The sequence below is a fragment of the Babylonia areolata genome, chromosome 32 (assembly GCF_041734735.1).
Source record: "Babylonia areolata isolate BAREFJ2019XMU chromosome 32, ASM4173473v1, whole genome shotgun sequence".
Taxonomy (NCBI): Eukaryota; Metazoa; Mollusca; class Gastropoda; order Neogastropoda; family Buccinidae; genus Babylonia; species Babylonia areolata.
The window spans coordinates 21,713,562-21,731,752 of NC_134907.1; the positions used below are offsets into that span (position 1 = coordinate 21,713,562).

Sequence of the window (18,191 nt, forward strand, 5' to 3'; positions counted from 1 at the left end):
ATGAAAAGACAAAACAAAAAAAACCCAAAAAAAACCCACCGCGTAGCTAGTGATAGTGTAGACGGAAAGAGTGAGGCGTGGTTCAGTTTGGATAGAGCTATAGTTGTGAGGCCAGAATGTGAAAGCAATGCAGGAAGATGAAGTAAGAGCGTGAGTTTGGTCCAAGTGGAAGGTCCAGAGGAGACGGGCGCAATAGCCGAGTGGTTAAAGCGTTGGACTGTCAATCTGAGGGTCCCGGTTCGAATCACGGCGACGGCGCCTGGTGGGTAAAGGGTAAAGATTTTTACGCTCTCCCAGGTCAACATATGTGCAGACCTGCTAGTGCCTGAACCCCCTTCGTGTGTATATGCAAGCAGAAGATCAAATACGCACGTTAAAGATCCTGTAATCCATGTCAGCGTTCGGTGGGTTATGGAAACAGCATGCACACCCCCGAAAACGGAGTATGACTGCCTACATGGCGGGGTAAAAACAGTCATACACGTAAAGGCCCACTCGTGTGCATAGGAGTGAACGTGGGAGTTGCAGCCCACGAAGGCAGAAGAAGAAGAAGAAGGTCCAGAGACGGAGAAAGAGTGGCGGCCTGTTGTGGTGTGCTGGAATGTCACAACGCGGAGAGCGAGTGAGTGCAATTGTCCTGAAGTTAAGGTCATCTGGTGTAAGAGATTTTGACCTGCGCTGTTTCTTCTTCTTCTGTTCTTCCTCATCTCTTTCTTTCTTTCTTTCTTTCTTCTTCTTCTTCTGTTCTACTTCGCCCCTTTCTTTCTTTCTTTCTTCTTCTTCTTCTTCTGTTCTACCTCGCCCCTTTCTTTCTTTCTTTCTTCTTCTTCTTCTTCTGTTCTACCTCGCCCCTTTCTTTCTTTCTTTCTTCTTCTTCTTCTTCTGTTCTACCTCGCCCCTTTCTTTCTTTCTTTCTTCTTCTTCTTCTTCTGTTCTTCCTCGCCCCTTTCTTTCTTTCTTTCTTCTTCTTCTTCTTCTTCTTCTGTTCTTCCTCGCCCCTTTCTTTCTTTCTTTCTTCTTCTTCTTCTTCTGTTCTTCCTCGCCCCTTTCTTTCTTTCTTTCTTCTTCTTCTTCTGTTCTTCCTCGCCCCTTTCTTTCTTTCTTTCTTCTTCTTTTTCTTCTTCTTCTTCTTCTTCTTCTGTTCTTCCTCGCCCCTTTCTTTCTTCACCTTCTTCTTCTTCCTTTTTTTTTTTTTTCCTCTTTTAATCCCACTAAGAAAGTGTATCTCCTTCATGTGGTGGAGAAAGCCCTGTCCCCGCCCCCTCAGCACTCGCACACAGTACAGTGATATCAGGAGTCCCAGTCTTCGGCTTTCGGACAAGACTTAATTATCCAAGGTCCCGTGTCCTCTCTGTCTCTCTCTGTCTGTCAGTCTCTGTCTCTGTCTCTCTGTCTCTCTCTGTCTCTCTCTCTCTGTCTCTCTCTCTGTCTCTGTCTCTGTCTCTCTCTCTCCAAGGCCCACAGATCCCTCAAGGTTGAACACACTCAGTCACCCGTCGACTGTGAAAAACACGAACAAGGAGATAATGTGTGTGTGTGTGTGTGTGTGTGTGTGTGTGTGTGTGTGTGTGTTGTGTGTGTGCGTGTGTGTGTGTGTGTGTTGTGTGTGTGCGTGTGTGTTGTGTGTGTTGTGCGTGTGTGTGCGTGTGTGTTATGTGTGCGCGTGCGTGAGTACGTGCGTGCGTGCGGGTGTGCGTGGTGATATATTTCAATGAAATATTTCGGGAGACATCTTCGTGGCATGTTCTAGCCTCCGATAAATTACCTTGACAGACAGCTGGGACGACAGCGCCTGTTTGACAAACTACACATTAGGACAACGGAACGGCGACGAAAACCTCTTCTTTCCTACAGTCACACGCACGCACGCGCCAGCTCACACTGGCACGTACACAGACACGTGCATGCATGCATAGATATATCTGTGCGTAGGTAATCAAGTGCACACATGCATACATATATGCATGCATACACACATACAAACATGCATAAAAACATGCATAGATAGATAGACAGATAGATAGATAGAAGTACACGTACATACATACATGCGTACATACATACATACACACATACATACATACTGTACAAGGATTGGTAAGAGATCTGAGTTCAGTATTTGCTGGCATATGTTGTTTCCCTTCACCACGAAAAAGAAAAGAAAAGACGCAATTGTGAGATAAGTAGTTTTTGTGGGTGTTTTTTTTGCTTGTTTGTTTTTTTAATGATTTACACAGAATACAGAATACTTTATTATCTTAACAAGAGAAATTCATATGTGGTGTAAAACAGAAAGAAAAAAAACACAAGAAAATCACAGTCATTCAACATGTATATAGATAAACCATATTAAGATGTAAACCCAGGGCAAACCATCATTACAATCAATAATCACAGTAGACAACAACAACAGAAACCCTTAAAAAGTAATTTAGAGTAAATCATACATACACTATTACAGCCATAGACACATGCAGTAATAATCACAGTTAATGGAGAGACATAACAGTATACTAAAAGTTGACACAGACATATAATAGCTGTGTGAAATTTATAGTATTTTGAGTTCAGACGTCATATTCCACGCACATACACTCTGGCATTCATTTCCAGTCATACATCTGATTATCAACGTGAGAACGCAATACAGCGAATGTCATTTGTGACATCCAGTTCATTTCGGTGTGTGTCACCAAGGCGCTTCGATATGTCTCTGGACAATATTCAGCGCTGTGTAAATACTGATGATTATCATTATTGATATTATCATTATAATTATCTCTCTGAAACACGAAATCAGGCTGACAAGACTTTGACATTCGCAGTATTGCTTTCTCACATTGAAAGTTGACAGTGCTATGGATGTGTGTGAAGGGCAGGAATCTGCTTCCCCCCAACTCAGCCCCGCCTTCCCACCCCCACGCCCCTCTGTATAGGCCTAGGCCCCTTATGAAGGGGTATGTGAACATCATTATTCTTATATGTATAATTATATATATATATATATATATATATATATATATATATATATATATCACATTACAATGCATGTGAACGTCTAGGTACTCTATCAAACAAAATATAAGTAAAACAGTGTAACGATGGGAGAGACAGAGACAGCGAGACAGAGAGAGAGCGACTGAGAGAGAGACAGAGACAGAGAGAAACAGAGAGAGACAGAATGAGAGAGACAGAGAGAGAGCAAATGAGAGAGAGACAGACAGACAGAATGAGAGACAGACAGACAGAAACAGCGAGACAGAGACAGAGAGCGACTGACAGACAGACAGACAGACAGACAGAATGAGAGACAGACAGACAGACAGACAGACAGACAGACAGATAGACAGAATGAAAGATAGACAGGTAGACAGACAGAAACAGCGAGACACAGAGAGAGAGCGACAGACAGACAGACAGAGATAGAGAGAGACAGAGAAAGACATAGAAAGACAGAGACAGAAACAGAGAGGACGGAGAGACAGACAGACAGACAGACTGGCGGAGAGAGCAGAAGAGAAGCTGTCGGAAGCCAGAACATATTTCAGCTGTTTCTCGCGGCACGTCATGAGAGATGACAGTCTCCAGGCCACACGCCAACAGGTCCCAGGGGACATAAACCACACCTGCCTAATCCCTCCCCCCCCCACCACCTCCACCACCCCTACCACTAACCTCCACACCCTGCACACCTTTCTTACTTCCTTCATTTCGCTGTCCTCGTCCTCCGACAGCTGTGGAGGGATTAGGTTGGGGGGGGTGGGGTGGTAGAATGAGATAAATCATGCCCTGGTTTGTCTTAATTAATGAGTTATGGTGGGGGGAGAAGGTTTTTCTTTTTGTTTTGCTTTTGTTTGCTGTTGTATTTGTGGCGTGTGTGTGTGTGTGTGTGTGTGTGTGTGTGTGTGTGTGTGTGTGTGTGTGTGTGTGTGCCAATCTTTTGTATGGTTTCGTCTCATTAGTGAACAATGATGATGAGAGGTGTGGTTTTGTGCGTTTATCATTGCTGGTGGCCAGAGAGCTGTTGTGTCGTTTATCATTGCTGGTGGCCAGAGAGCTGTTGTGTCGTTTATCATTGCTGGTGGCCAGAGAGCTGTTGTGTCGTTTATCAGTACTGGTGGCCAGAGACCTGTTGTGTCGTTTATCATTGCTGGTGGCCAGAGAGCTGTGTTGTGTCGTTTATCATTGCTGGTGGCCAGAGAGCTGTTGTGTCGTTTATCATTGCTGGTGGCCAGAGAGCTGTTGTGTCGTTTATCATTGCTGGTGGCCAGAGAGCTGTTGTGTCGTTTATCATTGCTGGTGGCCAGAGAGCTGTTGTGTCGTTTATCATTGCTGGTGGCCAGAGAGCTGTTGTGTCGTTTATCATTGCTGGTGGCCAGAGAGCTGTTGTGTCGTTTATCAGTACTGGTGGCCAGGGAGCTGTTGTGTCGTTTATCATTGCTGGTGGCCAGGGAGCTGTTGTATCGTTTATCATTGCTGGTGGCCAGAGAGCTGTTGTATCGTTTATCATTGCTGGTGGCCAGAGAGCTGTTGTGTCGTTTATCAGTACTGGTGGCCAGAGAGCTGTGTTGTGTCGTTTATCATTGCTGGTGGCCAGGGAGCTGTTGTGTCGTTTATCATTGCTGGTGGCCAGAGAGCTGTGTTGTGTCGTTTATCAGTACTGGTGGCCAGAAAGCTGTTGTGTCGTTTATCATTGCTGGTGGCCAGAGAGCTGTTGTGTCGTTTATCAGTACTGGTGGCCAGAGAGCTGTTGTGTCGTTTATCAGTACTGGTGGCCAGAGAGCTGTTGTGTCGTTTATCAGTACTGGTGGCCAGAGAGCTGTTGTGTCGTTTATCAGTACTGGTGGCCAGAGAGCTGTTGTGTCGTTTATCAGTACTGGTGGCCAGAGAGCTGTTGTGTCGTTTATCAGTACTGGTGGCCAGAGAGCTGTTGTGTCGTTTATCAGTACTGGTGGCCAGAGAGCTGTTGTGTCGTTTATCAGTACTGGTGGCCAGAGAGCTGTGTTGTGTCGTTTATCAGTACTGGTGGCCGGAGAGCTGTTGTGTCGTTTATCATTGCTGGTGGCCAGAGAGCTGTTGTGTCGTTTATCATTGCTGGTGGCCAGAGCGCTGTTGTGTCGTTTATCATTGCTGGTGGCCAGAGAGCTGTTGTGTCGTTTATCAGTACTGGTGGCCAGAAAGCTGTTGTGTCGTTTATCATTGCTGGTGGCCAGAGAGCTGTTGTGTCGTTTATCAGTACTGGTGGCCAGAGAGCTGTTGTGTCGTTTATCAGTACTGGTGGCCAGAGAGCTGTTGTGTCGTTTATCATTGCTGGTGGCCAGAAAGCTGTTGTGTCGTTTATCATTGCTGGTGGCCAGAGAGCTGTTGTGTCGTTTATCATTGCTGGTGGCCAGAGAGCTGTTGTGTCGTTTATCAGTACTGGTGGCCAGAGAGCTGTGTTGTGTCGTTTATCATTGCTGGTGGCCAGAAAGCTGTTGTGTCGTTTATCATTGCTGGTGGCCAGAGAGCTGTTGTGTCGTTTATCATTGCTGGTGGCCAGAGAGCTGTTGTGTCGTTTATCAGTACTGGTGGCCAGAGAGCTGTGTTGTGTCGTTTATCATTGCTGGTGGCCAGAGAGCTGTTGTGTCGTTTATCATTGCTGGTGGCCAGAGAGCTGTTGTGTCGTTTATCATTGCTGGTGGCCAGAGACCTGTTGTGTCGTTTATCATTGCTGGTGGCCAGAGAGCTGTTGTGTCGTTTATCATTGCTGGTGGCCAGGGAGCTGTTGTGTCGTTTATCAGTACTGGTGGCCAGAGAGCTGTTGTGTCGTTTATCATTGCTGGTGGCCAGAGAGCTGTTGTGTCGTTTATCATTGCTGGTGGCCAGGGAGCTGTTGTGTCGTTTATCAGTACTGGTGGCCAGAGAGCTGTTGTGTCGTTTATCAGTACTGGTGGCCAGAGACCTGTTGTGTCGTTTATCAGTACTGGTGGCCAGAGAGCTGTTGTGTCGTTTATCAGTACTGGTGGCCAGAGACCTGTTGTGTCGTTTATCATTGCTGGTGGCCAGAAAGCTGTGTTGTGTCGTTTATCAGTACTGGTGGCCAGAGAGCTGTTGTGTCGTTTATCAGTACTGGTGGCCAGAGACCTGTTGTGTCGTTTATCATTGCTGGTGGCCAGAAAGCTGTGTTGTGTCGTTTATCAGTACTGGTGGCCAGAGAGCTGTGTTGTGTCGTTTATCAGTACTGGTGGCCAGAGAGCTGTTGTGTCGTTTATCAGTACTGGTGGCCAGAGAGCTGTTGTGTCGTTTATCATTGCTGGTGGCCAGAAAGCTGTGTTGTGTCGTTTATCATTGCTGGTGGCCAGAGAGCTGTTGTGTCGTTTATCAGTACTGGTGGCCAGAGAGCTGTTGTGTCGTTTATCATTGCTGGTGGCCAGAGAGCTGTTGTGTCGTTTATCATTGCTGGTGGCCAGAGAGCTGTTGTGTCGTTTATCATTGCTGGTGGCCAGAGAGCTGTTGTGTCGTTTATCATTGCTGGTGGCCAGAGACCTGTTGTGTCGTTTATCATTGCTGGTGGCCAGAGAGCTGTTGTGTCGTTTATCAGTACTGGTGGCCAGAGAGCTGTTGTGTCGTTTATCAGTACTGGTGGCCAGAGAGCTGTTGTGTCGTTTATCATTGCTGGTGGCCAGAGAGCTGTTGTGTCGTTTATCATTGCTGGTGGCCAGAGAGCTGTTGTGTCGTTTATCAGTACTGGTGGCCAGAAAGCTGTTGTGTCGTTTATCAGTACTAGTGGCCAGGGAGCTGTTGTGTCGTTTATCAGTACTGGTGGCCAGAGAGCTGTTGTGTCGTTTATCAGTACTAGTGGCCAGAAAGCTGTTGTGTCGTTTATCAGTACTGGTGGCCAGAGAGCTGTTGTGTCGTTTATCATTGCTGGTGGCCAGAGACCTGTTGTGTCGTTTATCAGTACTGGTGGCCAGGGAGCTGTTGTGTCGTTTATCAGTACTGGTGGCCAGAGACCTGTTGTGTCGTTTATCATTGCTGGTGGCCAGAGAGCTGTTGTGTCGTTTATCATTGCTGGTGGCCAGAGAGCTGTTGTGTCGTTTATCATTGCTGGTGGCCAGAGAGCTGTGTTGTGTCGTTTATCATTGCTGGTGGCCAGAGAGCTGTTGTGTCGTTTATCATTGCTGGTGGCCAGAGAGCTGTTGTGTCGTTTATCAGTACTGGTGGCCAGAAAGCTGTTGTGTCGTTTATCAGTACTAGTGGCCAGGGAGCTGTTGTGTCGTTTATCAGTACTGGTGGCCAGAGAGCTGTTGTGTCGTTTATCAGTACTAGTGGCCAGAAAGCTGTTGTGTCGTTTATCAGTACTGGTGGCCAGAGAGCTGTTGTGTCGTTTATCATTGCTGGTGGCCAGAGACCTGTTGTGTCGTTTATCAGTACTGGTGGCCAGGGAGCTGTTGTGTCGTTTATCAGTACTGGTGGCCAGAGAGCTGTTGTGTCGTTTATCATTGCTGGTGGCCAGAGAGCTGTTGTGTCGTTTATCAGTACTGGTGGCCAGAGAGCTGTTGTGTCGTTTATCATTGCTGGTGGCCAGAGAGCTGTTGTGTCGTTTATCATTGCTGGTGGCCAGAGAGCTGTGTTGTGTCGTTTATCATTGCTGGTGGCCAGAGAGCTGTTGTGTCGTTTATCATTGCTGGTGGCCAGAGAGCTGTTGTGTCGTTTATCAGTACTGGTGGCCAGAGAGCTGTTGTGTCGTTTATCAGTACTAGTGGCCAGGGAGCTGTTGTGTCGTTTATCAGTACTGGTGGCCAGAGAGCTGTTGTGTCGTTTATCAGTACTAGTGGCCAGAGAGCTGTTGTGTCGTTTATCAGTACTGGTGGCCAGAGAGCTGTTGTGTCGTTTATCATTGCTGGTGGCCAGAGACCTGTTGTGTCGTTTATCAGTACTGGTGGCCAGGGAGCTGTTGTGTCGTTTATCAGTACTGGTGGCCAGAGAGCTGTTGTGTCGTTTATCATTGCTGGTGGCCAGAGAGCTGTTGTGTCGTTTATCAGTACTGGTGGCCAGAGAGCTGTTGTGTCGTTTATCATTGCTGGTGGCCAGAGAGCTGTTGTGTCGTTTATCATTGCTGGTGGCCAGAGAGCTGTGTTGTGTCGTTTATCAGTACTAGTGGCCAGAGAGCTGTTGTGTCGTTTATCAGTACTGGTGGCCAGAGAGCTGTTGTGTCGTTTATCAGTACTAGTGGCCAGGGAGCTGTTCTTTCCTTCTCCGTTTTGTTTTGGTTTTTTCCCTTCCTTCCGGACTTTCTGTTCTCTGTTATGTTGTTCATTCATTCATTCAATCATTCATTCATCTATTCATTTCGCCGGTCTGCCGGTCAACCGTTCGTTCGTTGATTCGTTCAAAATAGACACACACACACACACACACACACACACACACACACACACACACACACACACACACACACGAAAGGGAAGCAGTAACCATGATGTCCTTCACGGCTTTGCCAGGTGATAGATATTCTCTCACCTCTGCTGTGGGGTCGATGAACCCTTTGTCTGTCTGTCTGTCTGTCTGTCTGTCTGTCTCTCTCTCCAACCTCTCTCATTCTCCCTCTTTCTCTCTTTCTCTCTCTCCCTCCATCTCTCTCTCTCCCTCTCCACCCTCTCTCTCTCTCTCCTCCCTCTCTCTCTCTCTCCCTCTCTCTCTCCCCTTTTCTCTCTCCCCCCTCTCTCTCCCCTTTTCTCTCTCCATCCCCCCTCTCTCTCTCCCTCCCTCTCTCTCACTCTCTCTCCCTCTCTCTCCCCCTCTCTCTCCCCCTTCTCTCCCCCTTCTCTCTCCCTCTCTCTCTCTCTCTCCTTCTCCCTCCCCCTCCCTCCATCTCCCTCTCTCTCTCCCTCCCTCTCTCTCACTCTTTCTCACTCCCTTTCCCTTTCTCTCCCTATCTCTCTCTCTCTCTCTCTCTCTCTCCCCCCCCCTTTTCTCTCTCCCTCCCTCTCCCTCTCTCTCTCTCCCCCTCTCTCCCTCCCCCTCTTTCTCCTCCCTCCCTCTCTCTCCCTCCCTCTCCCTCCCTCTCTCTCCCTTCCTCTCTCTCTCACTCTCTCTTTCTCTCTCTCTCAATCTCTCTCTCTCCCCTTATCTCTCTCCCTCCCTCTCTCTCTCTCTTCCCCCCCCTCTCTCTCTCACTCTCTCTCTCCCTCCCTCTCTCTCTCACACTCTCTCTCTCTCCCTCCCTCCCTCTCCTTCCCTCTCCCTCTCTCCCTCCTTCCCTCTCCCTCTCTCCCTCCCTCTCTCACTCTTTCCTCTCCGACCCCTCTCTCTCTCACTCTCTCTCCCCTCTCCCCAATCTCCCTCCCCCCCCCATTCTCTCTCCTTCCCTTTCGTTATGTATGTCTTCAAAAGTGTGTGTGGTCGAGGAGACAGAGGGGTGCAGAGACGGGAAAAGAGACAGACAGAGAGAAAGAAAAAGAGAGGGAGGGAAAGAGGCCCAGAGAGAGAGAGAGAGGAGAGGACAGATAATGATATGGATACTTACACAACGCCTATCATCGGTCGGAGACCAAGGTCTAAGCGCTTTACACACACGGGGTCATTTACACAACAGGCTGCCGAGGAGAGTGACGGCTGCCATTGGGCGCTCATCATTTGTTTCTTATGTAATTCAATCAGTTTTCAGTCACGCACACATATATTCACACAAACATGCAACATTTTACGTGTATGACAATTTAGTTTACTTATTATTATCATTATTACTATTACTATTGTTATTATCTTTTTAATCAACTTATTTTCAAGGTCAAGGTGGACACATTTTCATCAGGTGTACACAACAGTGTAATTTTTCAATGAATGATAGACATTAAACTTAGCATCAGCATATGCATAAAATTAAAGACACTTTGCTTGGCTAGCATAATGTGAAAAGAACAGAATCCATATATTGTTTTCTAAAAAAAAATATTAAAAAAAAACAAACAGAAAAAAACGGAGTATCTTATGTATTAACACATTTCCTCTTATTACCCATACACGAATGTATAAAATACCCATTGCACAGTCATGTTAAACATTACTACAGATTCATAAGTGCATATGAATATACACATATATATATACATTTTCATACTTGCGTACTTACACATTCACATATATCTGCTCTTCACATGTAATAGTATATCACTGAGCCTTCGTTATTGTTGTGTTTTCTTTCATCACATCTTGTCATGGGTTATTGTTTTCAAGAAGTTTTATATATGGACACCATTTTCTCTTAAATTCCTTGCTTTACATTTCCATTGAATGCATATGGCTTATTGAGAAGAATGGAGGGGTGGAAAGAGAGAGAGTGAGAGAGAGAGTGAGAGAGAGAGAGAGAAAGACAGAGTAAGAGAGAGAAAAAAAAGAGAGAAAGAGAGAGTGAGAGAGAGAGAAAGAGAGTGAGAGAGAGAGATAAAAAAAGAGAGAAAGTGAGAGAGAAAGAGAGAGAGTGAGAGAGAGATTGAGAGAGAAAGAAAGAGAGAGGGAGAGAGTGAGAGAGTGAGTGAGAGAGAAAGAGAGAGAGGTGGAGAGAGAGAGAGAGTTAGGAGGTGGGTAGCATAACAAAATTAATCAGGTATGAATAGTAGTGGAACTGCAATGGGTCAGAAGGTCGACTACAAAAAATAGAAATAAATAAATAAACCCCCATGAAATCTGGGTTCTGAGTGATACGTCTGATCCTGTTTTTACATCTTCTTACACACACACCCTCCACTTCCGCACCCCCACCTCTCTCTTTTTTTTTTTCTTTTTTTTTTTTTTCATCGTTATCATCATCATCATCATCACCATCCTTGTCATCACTGCCAACGACCAAAGCCAAGAATCGGAGAGGTGGGGATAGAGAGATGTTAGTCAGTTCAAGATGAACAGCGAGGACCGTCGCCATGGGAACAGCTGCAGGGTCGTAAAGAATCCCGTCCCGTCAGCCTCGTTCTCGGCGGGATTATGTCGGTCACGTGCAACATGGCCGCCCTTCCGGTTGAAAGGATTGCGGGGTGGGGAGGGGAGGGGTTTGTGATTGGGTGACGTTATGATCCTGTCTGACAGACGGGGTTCGTTGTTTGTTTCTGGGAGGGGGGAAGAGGAAGGAGGGAGGGAGGGAGGGAGGGAGAGGGTAGTTTATGGTTTTCCGGGGGAGAGGGCGGCGGGGAGAGGAGGAGGAGGAGAGAGGATGGGTGGTGGTAATGAGGGGAAGGGGGGCGAAGAGTGCAGTGTTGGGGGCGGGGTTGGGGTAGTGGAAGAGGGTAGGTAAAGACGATGTGAGGTGGAAAGAGTGCGTGACCACAAGGAGAGAGAGAGGGGGGGGGGGGCGAGGGAGAAAGAGAGAGAGAAGAGGAAAGAAAGGGAGAAGAAGGGAAAGAAACAGGGGGAATAAAGACAGGGAGGAAGAGTGAGAGACAGGATAGGAGAGATAGAGTGAGAGACAGGGAGGGAGAGAGGGAGGGAGGAAGAGAGACAGGGAGGGAGAGATGGAGGGAGGGAGAAAGAGAGAGAGAGAGAGACAGGGATGGAGAGAGGGAGGGAGCAAGATAGAGAGACAGGGAGGGAGAGAGTGAGGGAGGGAGGAAGAGTGAAAGACAGGGAGGGAGAGAGAGGGGGAGGGAGGGAGGAAGAGAGAGAGACAGGGAGGGAGGGAGAGAGTGGGGGAGGGAGGGAGGAAGAGAGAGAGACAAGGAAGGAGAGAGTGAGGGAGGGAGAGAGAGAGGGAGGAAGAGAGAGAGACAGGGAGGGAGGGAGGGAGCGAGGGAGGGAGGGAGGAAGAGAGAGAGACAGGGAGGGAGGGAGAGAGTGAGGGAGGGAGAGAGTGAGGGAGGGAGGGAGGAAGAGAAAGAGACAAGGAGGGAGAGAGTGAGGGAGGGAGAGAGAGAGGGAGGAAGAGAGAGATACAGGGAGGGAGGGAGGGAGAGAGGAAGGGAGGAAGAGAGGGAGGGAGAGAGGGAGGGAGGAAGAGAGAGAGACAGGGAGGGAGAAAGGGAGGGAAGGAGAGAGGGAGGGAGAGAGGGAGGGAGAAAGAGAGAGAGACAGGGAGGGAAAGAGTGAGGGAGGGAGGGAGGGAGAGAGAGAGGGAGGGAGGAAGAGAGAGAGACAGGGAGGGAGAGAGGGAGGGAGGGTAAGAAAGGGGGAATGAGGGAGAGGGAGATAAGAAGAGTGGGAAAGGGGGGAGGGGGGCTGCAGAGAGAGACGAGACGAAGCGTCTATTCCAGTTCATATTTCTTGGAAGGTAGGGATGAACACACACCCACGGAGAGAGAGAGAGAGAGAGAGAGAGAGAGAGAGAGAGAGAGAGAGAGAGAGAGAGAGAGAGAGAGAGAACACTGAAATGTTTAATGTCATCAGCTGAAAAGCTCTGGTGACATAGTAGGTACTAATCAGAACAAAATGGTGCAAAATAAATAAATGGAACAGAAAGGAAAAACAAAAACAAAAACAATTGAAACAACATAAACTAATAAGAAAATTGTGACACTTAGCACTTTGACACTTTAGCACTTTCTTCAGTCGTTCATCTCCAAGGTTTGGACAGTACACAAAAAACAAAGTACGTATAAATCATATAATAAATGTTTACTCATGTAACATCGACACACATCATATCAATACAAACACATACTAAGGTACATATAAATCAGACAGACAGAGACAGAGACAGAGAGACAGAGAGAACGAGAAAAAAAAAAAGATTTGGTGGGGATTGGGGGGGAGGGTGGGGAATGAATAAGCACACACAAGTCTTGTTTTCATTCTGACCACATAAAAGGGAAAACATAACAAACGCGCGATACAAAAGAAAAAAACACCAATTTCGTATTCGCATTTCATATTTCTCCCCCCCCTTTTTTTTTTTTATCACAACAGATTTCTCTGTGTGAAATTCGGGTGCTCTCCCCAAGGAGAGCGCGTCGTTACACAACAGCGCCACCCTTTTTTTGTGTGTGTATTTTTTCCTGCCTGCAGTTTTATTTGTTTTTCCTATGGAAGTGGATTTTTCTACAGAATTTTGCCAGGAACAACCCCTTTTGTTGCCGTGGGATCTTTTACGTGCGCTAAGTGCATGCTGCACACGAGAGCTCGATTTATCGCCTCATCCGAATGGCTAGCGTCCAGACAAGGTCTAGTGGAGGGGGAGAAAATATCGGCGGCTGAGCCGTGATTCGAACCAGCGCGCTCAGATTCTCTCGCTTCCTAGGCGGACGCGTTACCTCTAGGCCATCACTCCACATGGGTAATCTTATGTCAAAAACAACAACATATATACAAGCATAGATATGACAACAGAGAGAGAGAGAGAGAGAGAGAGAGAGAGAGAGAGAGAGAGAGAGAGAGGGAGAGAAAGAGAGGATGTAGCCTGTATTTTTGATACGCATTTCATGGTAGAATATTCCCCCCATTCTTCTTCTTCTTCTTCTTCTTCTGCGTTCGTGGGCTGCAACTCCCACGTTCACTCGTTTTATACGCGAGTGGGCTTTTACGTGTATGACCGTTTTTTAACCCGCCATGTAGGCAGCCATACTCCGCTTTCGAGGATAAGAGAGAGAGAGGGAGGGAGGGAGAAAGAGAGGACGTAGCGTGTATTTTTGATACGCATTTCATGGTAGAATATTCCCCCCCATTCATGAAGATTATAATTTGTGAACAAGGAAACAAAGAAATGATTTTTTTTTTTTTTTTTTTTTTTTTTTTTTTTTTTTTTTTTTTGACAAGTGACGAGCAGTAGAGTCATCAACAAGCATAGAATAACGAGCTCTACTGACGAGTGGTTAAAGCGTTGGACTTTCAATCCCAATGTCCAAGGTTCGAATCCCGATTACAGCGCCTGGTGAGAGACAGGCGGAGATTTGTCCGGTACCCCAGGTCGATGTGGTCACCTGCTGCTGCCTGAGCCCCCTACCCCCACCCCCACCCTTCCCCCCCATCCCTCCCTCTCCCGCCGCCCCTCCCCCTCCCCCCCTTATGTGTTTTAACATGCAGAATATCAGATGCCCACGTTAAAGATTCCATAATCTATGTGATCTTTCTTCTTCACCCATCCCCCTCCTCCTCCTCCTCCTCCTCCTCACTCCTCCTCCTTCTTCTTCTTCTTCTTCTTCTTCTTCTTCTTCTTCTTCTTCTTCTTCTTCTTCTTCTTCTTCTTCTTCTTCTTCTTCTTCTTCTCCTCCTCCTCCTCCTCCTCCTCCTTCTTCTTCTTTCTTCTTCTTTTCCTCCTCCCCCTCCTCCTCCTTGTTGTTCTTTCTTCTTCTTTTTCTCCTCCTTCTCCTCCCCCTCCTCCTTCTTCTTCTTCTTCTTTTTCTTCCTCTTCACATGCACATGCACATGCTCATACTCTTTCTCCACCTCCACCTCCACCTCCACCTCCTCCTCCTCCTCCTTCTTCTTCTTCTTCTTCTTCTTCTTCTTCTTCTTCTTCTTCTTCTTCTTCTTCTTCTTCTTCTTCTTCTTCTTCACTTGCACATGCACATACTCTTCCTCCTCCTTCTCCTCCTTCTTCTCCCCTTCTCCTTGACAGTCGCACCCTCCAATAAATCAAAAACCTGTCCGCTCGCTCTCCTACCAAACCAGGCTTCCCAGCAACAACAGAAAAATTGATTCGGCAAGATTCCATATTTATGGGGTTTTATAAGTTTGACTTTTGGTCCATAAAGGCGGGCTTTATGGTTGTTGATGATGACAGGGGGCACGTATATCACCTGCCGCGTGCAAGTGACCGCCATCATGGCTGCCCATAAAACCTACCGAGGGAGGACAATTTACCAGCGGATGTGCTGTTCCATCAAATGGGGTTCGACAAGCTGTCCACATTGTGGCAGATGTCACAACTACCTCTGGTCTTCCCTTGACATGAAGGATGGTCTATCTCTTTCACTGCTGTGCTGGAGCAGTCGTTCGTGGCGAAAACAATTCAACTCAGATCCGTTCGATTCAACAATCTTTCTTCTCTGTTAAAAAAAAAAGAAGAAAAAAATGAGTTTTTGTATTCTGTGGTAGGCACACATGAATCACTCTGCACAGCAGGTCTCAGAACAGAAAAGAAAAAGGTATGAACACGGCATTATAAAACCATAGCTTTGGTCTGAATGTCATATCTCCATAAATACACAAAACTGCCACATCGACAAGAAGACAAAGAAATCTTACATTTTGCGTTCATCTATCAATTGTAACCTTCTCCCCCATTTCCTTTCGAAAACTTCCGAGACTTACACATTTGGAAAACGGAGTTTGAATTATAAGACAGTCTGTTGTCTAAAGTTGTGCCAGCATAATTATATTCGTGAATTTTTTTTTTTTTTTTTTTTTATCCTTTGTACCATAAAATGAACAACTTTGAAATGTGATCACCTCTTTCCACAACAGTCAGTTATCATCCCTCTTTTCCCTAAACATTAATGTTTCACAACCGTAAGAAACATTCGATGGATATATATATATATATATATATATATATATATATATATATATATATATATATATATATATATATATATATATATATATATATATATATAATCAACAGTAGTCATCAGAAATTTCGGTAATAGAACTGAAGCATCATCACGCAGTCATTGGTGTTATGAGCGAATAAGATGGGAATAAGAACAGTACCTTGGTGAGTGCCAACAGAGGTACTTAAATGAGAGTAAAAACGGAGTGGAATCATAAAGCAATATAATAATAATAAATAATAATAATAATAATGGTATTTATATAGCGCTGGATCTTGTGCAGAGACAAATCAAAGCGCTTTCGCACCAGTCATTCACACGCATGCATAACTCTAATACTGTAGAAACTAAAGACAAGGAAGGGCAGGCAAGGGAGGCTATTTTGGGAAGAGGTGGGTTTTAAGGCCAGACTTGAAAGAGCTGAGTGTGGGGACTTGACGAAGCGAAAAAGGAAGTTCATTCCAATCGCAAGGTCCAGAAACAGAGAAAGAACGGCGGCCAACAGTCGAGTGTTTGAATCTGGGTATGCGTAAACAGAGTGGATCCGAGGCCGATCGTAGTGAGCGAGATGGAGTGTAGAGGTGAAGGCAGCCGCAGAGATAGGAAGGGGCAGTTTTGTGAATGCATCTATAACATAGAGTGCTGATCTTGTACTTTATATCCACTGTGAGCTGTTGACTAGGTCATCAACAAGGCAGAGAAAGAGACTGGGGGAAACACAGAGATCCATTAATTTTCTGGTCAAAAGATGGAACTATACAATGTTGAAGGCTAGGGAAAATTCAACAAATAGTGTGCGATGAGTAAAAGAACATGCGTGTCGATGATAAAGAGGTAGAATATATGAATGAATAAATACTTTGAACAAGCACTTATAAACGATTAAATAAATATGTATCTGTATGTACGTGCGCGCGCGCGCGCGCGTGTGTGTGTATGTGTGTGTGTGTGTGTGTGTGTGTGTCCGTGCGTGCGTGCGTGCGTGTGTGTGTGTGTGTGTGTGTGTGAGTAGGTAGGGTATGGGTAGGCGTACGTATTATGTGTATATGCCTGCATGCGCGCGTGCGTGCATGTGCATACGTATGCGTATCTATCTATCTATCTATCTATCTATCTATCTATCTATCTGTATGTATATCCGTGTGTAGGGAGTGGGGGGGCGGGGGCAGGTGAGGGCGTGTGAGGGCGGGTGTGGGTGTGTGTGTGTTTGCGTGTGTGTGTGCATGCGCGCGCATGTGCACGTTTGTGTGTGTGTGTGTGTGTGTGTGTGTGTGTGTGTGTGTGTGTGTGTGTGTGTGTGTGTGTGTGTGCGTACACACGTGCGTGTGCGTACACGATTTACGTACACCAACTTCAAAAACTTATTTTTTTTCCGTACCAATTCTCACCCTGTTCTCCTTTCTCTCTCACTAGGTCCGAACTCAGCCCAGCGGCGTCGCGGTCGGCAGACGTACAGCCGCTACCAGACTCTGGAGCTGGAGAAGGAGTTCCAGTTCAACCACTACCTGACCCGGAAGCGGAGGATCGAGATCGCGCATGCGCTGTGCCTGACGGAGCGACAGGTGAAGATCTGGTTCCAGAACCGGCGGATGAAGCTGAAGAAGGAGAAACTGGCCATTCAGGAGCTGAACAACTCCTGCAAGTTTCCTACAGGCTCCTGTGCAGGGGAGGGGAGGGGAGGGGTGTTGAAGAGGGAGGAGGGGTCATCGTCGCCTCGCAGTGGTGGCTTCCTGGCCAGTGACCATTCGGACTCTGGTAACGAGCAGTCCAGTTAAGCCAATGGTTTTTCGTGTGTGGGTTGTTGTTGTTTTTCTTTGTGTGTGCGTGTGTTTTTTTGTTTGTTTGTTTTTTGTTTTTTGGGGGGGTGGGGGGTGGGGGTGGGGGGTTGTTTGTTTTTTGAAGGGGTGGGGTTGGGGGTGGGGAAGTGGCGGGGTGTGTACGTGTGGAGGAGGAGGAGGAGGACCTTTTATTTCCGATACACGCGCGTATTTCTCTGTGTGTGTGTGTGTGTGTGTTTGTGTGTGTGTGTGTGTGTGTGTGTGTGTGCGTGCGTGTGTGTGTGTGTGTGTGCGCGCTCGTATGCGTGCGTGTGTGTGTGTGTGTGTGTGTGCGCGCGCGTGCGTGTGTGTGTGTGATCTCCCCTTCATCTGACAAGATCTCTCTTTCATCTGACAAGATCTCCCTTCATCTGACAACATCTCCACTTCATCTGACAACATCTCTCTTTCATCTGACAACATCTCCCCTTCATCTGACAACACCTCCCCTTCATCTGACAACATCTCTCTTTCATCTGACAACATCTCCCTTCATCTGACAACATCTCTCTTTCATCTGACAACGTCTCTCTTTCATCTGACAACATCTCCCTTCATCTGACAACATCTCTCTTTCATCTGACAACAACTCTCTTTCATCTGACGAGATCTCCCTTCATCTCCCCTCATCTGACAACATCTCTCTTTCATCTGACAATATCTCCCCTTCATCTCACAACATCTGACAACAGCTCCCCTTCATCTGACAACATATCCCTTTCATCTAACATCTCTCTTTCATCTGACGAGATCTCCCCTTCATCTGACAACACCTCCCCTTCATCTGACGAGATCTCCCCTTCATCTGACAACATCTCCCCTTCATCTGACGAGATCTCCCCTTCATCTGACAACACCTCCCCTTCATCTGACGAGATCTCCCCTTCATCTGACAACATCTCTTTTTCATCTGACA

At 46.7% G+C, this 18,191-nt stretch overlaps 1 protein-coding gene across 1 annotated transcript in view; it reads left to right on the forward strand.

The window, feature by feature from the left end:
• LOC143276681 (uncharacterized) overlaps positions 1-17,448 on the forward strand; it is an 84,121-nt gene extending 66,673 nt beyond the window's left edge. The window contains exon 2 of the mRNA XM_076581316.1: positions 16,872-17,448. Within this exon, the coding sequence (XP_076437431.1) occupies positions 16,872-17,233 (362 nt within the window). The 3' untranslated portion in view covers positions 17,234-17,448. The remainder of the gene's footprint in view (positions 1-16,871) is intronic.
• The last annotated feature ends 743 nt before the right edge of the window (positions 17,449-18,191 follow it).